Below are 6,000 nucleotides of genomic sequence, written 5' to 3' on the forward strand. Positions count from 1 at the left end.
TTCGGCGCCGGGCAGGGAGCTCAGAGAGGTCAGGTGGGGCCGGGCCATTTCAAGATTGGAAAACAAATCAGAGGATCTTCAAAAGAACTCGGGGGAAAGGAAGCGAGCCAGTGAAGGGATGCCAGAGGAGGAGTGCTGCGCTCCCTCTTTATAAGAGTGGCAGTCAAGAGCCAAGCAGCGGCATTTTGGGGCAACTGGAATGGAGGATCGGCTGACACCAAAGTCAAGTGCGTGACAGTCATGTGCCGAAAGCGTGAATTAGTGTTTCCAAGTGCTCGCCAGAGAAAGGAGAGGCTCGACTTTTAGCCAGCTGCCGAAGACGAACGCCGCCAAACTGCCTCTCCGATTGATCGCCCAAAACAGAAGCTCTCAGTACGTTGCGGGGTAAATGAATTCAGAAATTAAATGAACATGATCACCTTTGGAAAAGCCAAACATCTTGGATGTAGTGCAGTCGTCCCTAATGATGTGACCATGAAGTGTAATGGCCGACAGATGCTGATTTGCTGCTGCTTTTCTTGATTCCGCAGCCATGGTGGAGTTGGATGGAGACGACATCCGGATCTCCTCACGTGGAAAATTGGCCGAGAGAGATATTGTGCAGGTGAAAAAAAAACGCTCACCCGTTTCTTCGAACTCGATGTTTGTCGATGAACAATGAGGCCTTATTGGTCTGAGACTTGTTCGCTTTTTTTTACTCCCTCTCTCCCTCCTCCCCCCCCCGCCGCACCAGTTTGTCCCCTTCAGGGACTACATGGACCGCGCCGGCAACCACGTCCTGAGCATGGCCCGGCTGGCCAAGGACGTCCTGGCCGAGATCCCGGACCAGCTCATCTCTTACATGAAGAGCAGAGCCATCAAGCCCAACCCCGTCCCGCCGCCGCCGTATTCGCCCGGCGATCGCTCCCAAAGCGATGCCGTGTGAAGCCCCGCCCTTTTTGCCTCCTTGGAAAGGTGCAACGGCCCGCTCATGAGGAGAGAAGGGACTCCTCTCGGGGACGGCTTCAGGTTTTGAGGAGCTCACCGCTGGAGCTTTTGCTCTTTGCTGTCCAAGTGGAGGAGAACGATGTCACGGGAAAGCGAGAAAACGGGCGCGAGGCAGGGCGGCAGTAGATTAGTACAAGGTGCCACCTTGTATCCTGTTTGTGATACCTTTTGCAATTGATGTGTCTAGAGAATAAATAAATATACAGGTATATATATATATATTAGTGCTGTCAGTTTAATGCGTTATTATCTGCATTAATTCAAGACAGTTTTAACTCGATTAATTATTTTATCCCGAGATTAATGCGGCACCACGTCACGGATGTGACGTTGCTCTAAAATTATCAAATGTGCTCTAAGTTTGAATAACTGCTGCAAGTTAAAAATGCTCATGTGAAATTGAAAGTCGAAATTGTTGTTTCAGTTAATATTTGCATTTTGCACAAAGAAAACTGATCCACGATTCCATGTTGATGAGAGCATCAAAATGGGAAAATAGGAGAAAAAAGAAATCAAAGGAAATTTAGAATAGATAAAAATCTTTGATTAATTCCGGATAATTCTAAGTTAACTATGAAATTATACATTTGATCGCGATTAAATATTTTAATCGTTTGACAGCACTAATATATATATTTATATATCGTATCTGTTTTATTGCATCTCTTCCTTTGGGGTGGGCTTTTAGACAGTAGGGGTCCAAAGTCATCTTTTCCCTTTTGATTTCCAGCTTGTCTAATTGTAATATTGATCCAACTCACCCCAAATAGCCATTTCTATTTTGATAAGGACTCTATTATAAATCTATTTAGAAAAAAAAGCATGTGATGAAAAAAAATCCATCGATATGTATAAACATGTATATACTCGGCCGCGTCCGGATTGTTTTGGAGCATTTTTGAGTGCAAGTTGTCGTGGGCGTTGGCCATATGCATCTTGTTTCACCTGTTTGTAAGATTTCTATCCAAACGTTGCACTACTGACGACGCGCGGCAAAAGCACAAAAGGTTCTCATGTGAACAATAAGATGGAAGAATGATTTCACGCCCCCCTCCCCCGGCACAGGCTGGCCATTCGCAGCCCGGCAGCGGACCCCATCTGACCGTCCCTTATTTTCAAAGAGTCCCCCTAAGCGATGTTGAAAGAGTGACGCCCTCACGTCGTTGACTGTCGCATGCTTTTTTGAAGGCAGCCGCTGCTCGCCCTCGCGCCTTCCGGTGATCGCATTGACCGGTTGAACCCAAACGCTACAACCCATCATGTTGGTTGTTTTTCAAATTGTGAACACAGCGAGAAGCCGCCGCCGCCGCCGCCGCTGCAATGGGAAGTTTTCTGTCCTCCCAGTCATGCTGGGCCACAAAAAAGAAAAAAGTCCCTCTCGCAGCAGAGGAGGAATCGGACTCCTTCACTTGTCGTCGGCAAGCTCTATCAGAGAACCGATGAATCCACTGACTCATCAACTAAAGCATTGACAAAACAACCAACCGACCCGACTGACTCATCCCCAAATCGATCAATGGATCGGCCCACAAATCAAGTCCTACTAAACCGACAATCAATCAACTGACCGATTATCCAACAAACAAATTCATTGACTAACCTAGCAGTCCATGAAACAGTCTACCAGCCCAACGCCCAGGCCATGAATTAATTAGCCCCCAATCAATCGACTAATCACTTCACCGACCAACAATTAATTGAACAACCCACCGATGAATTGATCAAGCTACCGTCACAACACTCAGCTGACTCGTCAACTTCCCAACCAACTAAACTTATCAATTGACTATCAATAGCCAACTCAAGTGATTTACTTATCAACTAACCAACCAACCAATCAATTGACTCACCAACCAATAAGTTGATCATCCAACCGATCAATTGGCCAATCTACCAAAACCAATTGAGTCACCTGCCAAACTTAGCAACTTGCTAATAAAGTAAACCAGTCAATTGACGAAGCCTCCAAACTGAGCAACCGATCATCTGACTCGTAAATGTCTGAAGCAAGAAGCCCCAAAGCTTTGGCCACTAACGAGCCATTTGTCACTCGACAGGTGACTAAAAAAAATTTTTGAAAAACTTTGGCCATTTCTCCACAACTTGGTGGAGCCGAGTGTCCTCGACAGCCACTCGCGAGCAAAGTCTTTTGGTCAAATTGGCGGCAGGCGTTGCTTTGCACCCGCATTTTCTTGGAGCTCCAAAGGGCGCATGCGGGGGTCCCGCTGCGGTTGGCCACTTTAGCTTCTCTTCAATTTCTCGCAGTCACTCGATCCAAAACGTGCCTACCAAGATGGAAACATATCCGCATTCATTCAGCCACATGAAAATTCTTGCTGGGGAGCAAATGGTGAGCAATGACGGCGTCACTCTCGCGCACGCGCACCCGCGTATTTGTAAACTTTTGATACTTCCTGCTCATCATTTCTACGATGAACATCGTGAAGAGTTCGGCTGAGCCTTGTTGGATACTTCAAATCAAGACCTGTTTACAACGCCATTGGGGCTCTTGATAAAGTTCTCCCTCATAGGGTTTGGGTTTTTTTGTCGGAAAAAAATGATCAGCTCATTGACAGAGATGTGACAGAGTTGTTTGGGAAAAAGAAATCACTGCCTACCTTAGTGGGGGTAGGGGGGCACTTGACGCGGGGACACAGGACGCACTTTTGCGGCAGCGTCTTTAGTGGCGTAACTGCCGCAGCTCACGTATACGGTTGGCAAATGATTCCGATGGCGCTCGGGATTGCCAATCTTTGCCAGTGCCGTCGGTGAATCGGACATGAAACAAACTTGGCCGCAGCTCTGATAGCGAGCTGCGATTGCAGAGCGCCGCGCGCGAACCACTTTCGGCGCTGCGGCTCACGCGCCGCCATTGGTCAAAGTTGACCCGCTATTTCGTTTTCTTTTCTCAATACTTTTTGGGGGAAAGTGAAACCGATAGGACGATGAGAGTGCAGTGTGCACTAACGCAAAGATATAGAATATTAATACAGTGGAACTCCTCTACAACGAAATCATGTTTGCAGCAAGAAATTTTTCACAACAGGGGACTTTTCACTGGAGCAAATTGTATCTCAGACATAAACATGAACAGAGAAAAAAAACGTATATGTGTACTGTTTGTTTTTATTCCAATAGTGCATAAGTATGAGCATAAACTTATTTGACACTTCATATAGCCAGCGTAGAAAGAAAAAAAGGGAAAGAAATTGCGAAGTTTACGATCAGCATTCACTTTCACTTGCATCATTTTTTTGCAGAATGTCTTTTATGTTTCTTCCTCCATCTTTCATTTTTATTACCTTCATCCTGTCTTCAAGCGTGAATGCTTTTCTTTTCTTAACTCCTTGGTATGCAAAGGTCCGTTTGGTCGCCATTTTAGCAATGCAACGTTTGCGCGGCGTCAGAAACAAATACTTCCTCGTTCTACTGCGCATGTTTAAACCAGTGTGTTGGTTGCCGTTTCCGAATGAAGCAGCAGAGATCGCTGTGGCATGCTGAGGTTGGATTAGACTTTTGCGGAAGGATTGTTTTCGTTGGAGTGAATCTCGCTGCAAGGCAAGAGCAGAGAAAAAGATTTCGTATAACGGAACAGAGGGACTTTTCGTCGTAGGGGAAGCAGAAAAGTGGGAGTGGCTTTCATGACATTTTTTTTCACACTCGGGGCTATTTTTGCCCATGTAGGTTTCGTTGTAGAGGGGTTTCACTGTAGCACGCACACAGACACGCAAGTCTTTGTTTTTCTCCCCCATTTCCGCCTCCACCCCTCGCGGTCGGCACCCCTGGCTTAGACCGAAGTCTCTGTCCGAGGGCCCCCCTCCCCCCCCTGCCACTCTGCAATGTCAACGTTACGTTGCACACCCTGAAAGGATCGTGCGTGCGGTTGTTTGTTGAAGAAAAACTGCATGTGACTTCGATGACGATCAAACCGCATTTTATGACCAATTTATGGCAAACTTTCCAATCGTTTTCCTGCATTTGCTGTTATCGGCTCAAACACGCCGTTGGTGTTGTTTTTGTGACCAGAGAGCGCGGAATAAGCGACGTGACACTTTTTGCAACGACAAAGCATGAAACGATGAAGGAAAAATGTTTTCCTTGCCAGGCTGAAGATGTTAGTCGGGACTCTTCTTCCAAGATGTCATCGTGTCCGTAAGGCCCACATTTGGAATATTCCGCGCCCCAAAATTGGCCATTTTCGACCTGGTGCATGCGCGTGCGTTGGCAAAGTTGGCGAGTGGGCCTTCATTTGAGCTGATGAGCGTCTCGGCCAAATTGCTTGACTTGTTCTTTTGGAGAGAAAAAGTCAGCGGATGGATGAGCCCCCATCGCGTACGGCGGTGCTTCGTCACCTTTTCGAAACCGAGTACTACCTTAACACTTACTATGCACAATTTCAACCGTTTTCACTGCGCTTCAATATCGACAACAACAACAAAAAAAGATTCAAATCAAACGCATCGCACACAAAAGTGACACAACAACCTAAAATGTCAGAAACCACCGTTCTCCAAGAGGACGTGCAAACGCATCGCAATTCTGCTGGACTAGATTTCATGTCGCGATTCGCTTGGGTCCCACTCGGGGGAGTTAGTGAGCCACTGCTGTACTTCTCTGCACCACACATTCCTGTGTTTTGTTTGTTTGTTGAGTTTTAATCCCAGCTGGTTAGTAAACCTCTCCAGGTCTCTGACTTGCATGCTGATCAATTTCCAAACCGGGTGTTGGACATGATCATGTTGTGGTTTGTGAAATGCTTTGTCATGGATTGCCTTAACCTCAGATTAAAAACAAATGTTGACAACTTTTGTTGGATGGCATCACTGGAGCAAACGACGCGGTGGGGGGGGGGGGGGGGATTTACCCATCCGACAAATGTCACTCAAACTCTGCGTTGTCCTCTCTTCTCTTTTCTTCATTTCCTTGTGGACTGCGCAGCGGAGTTCCAGGTCGGCAAACTTGATCGCTAGCCATCGCGCTGCTCCAATGCCGATTTTTACTTAGGCCAGACAT

General features: G+C 46.8%; 1 protein-coding gene across 2 annotated transcripts in view; it reads left to right on the forward strand.

Moving 5' to 3' along the window:
• cpne5a (copine Va) overlaps positions 1-5,796 on the forward strand; it is a 68,588-nt gene extending 62,792 nt beyond the window's left edge. For both annotated transcript variants that reach the window (XM_086113269.1, XM_086113278.1), the window contains 2 exons: positions 531-604; positions 734-5,796. In XM_086113269.1, coding sequence (XP_085969395.1) covers positions 531-604; positions 734-925 — 266 coding nt within the window. In that variant the 3' untranslated portion in view covers positions 926-5,796. The remainder of the gene's footprint in view (positions 1-530; positions 605-733) is intronic.
• The last annotated feature ends 204 nt before the right edge of the window (positions 5,797-6,000 follow it).

Source organism: Hippocampus guttulatus, chromosome 1 (genome assembly GCF_054856545.1).
Source record: "Hippocampus guttulatus isolate MCC_2025c chromosome 1, RoL_Hgut_1.0, whole genome shotgun sequence".
Lineage (NCBI taxonomy): Eukaryota > Metazoa > Chordata > Actinopteri > Syngnathiformes > Syngnathidae > Hippocampus > Hippocampus guttulatus.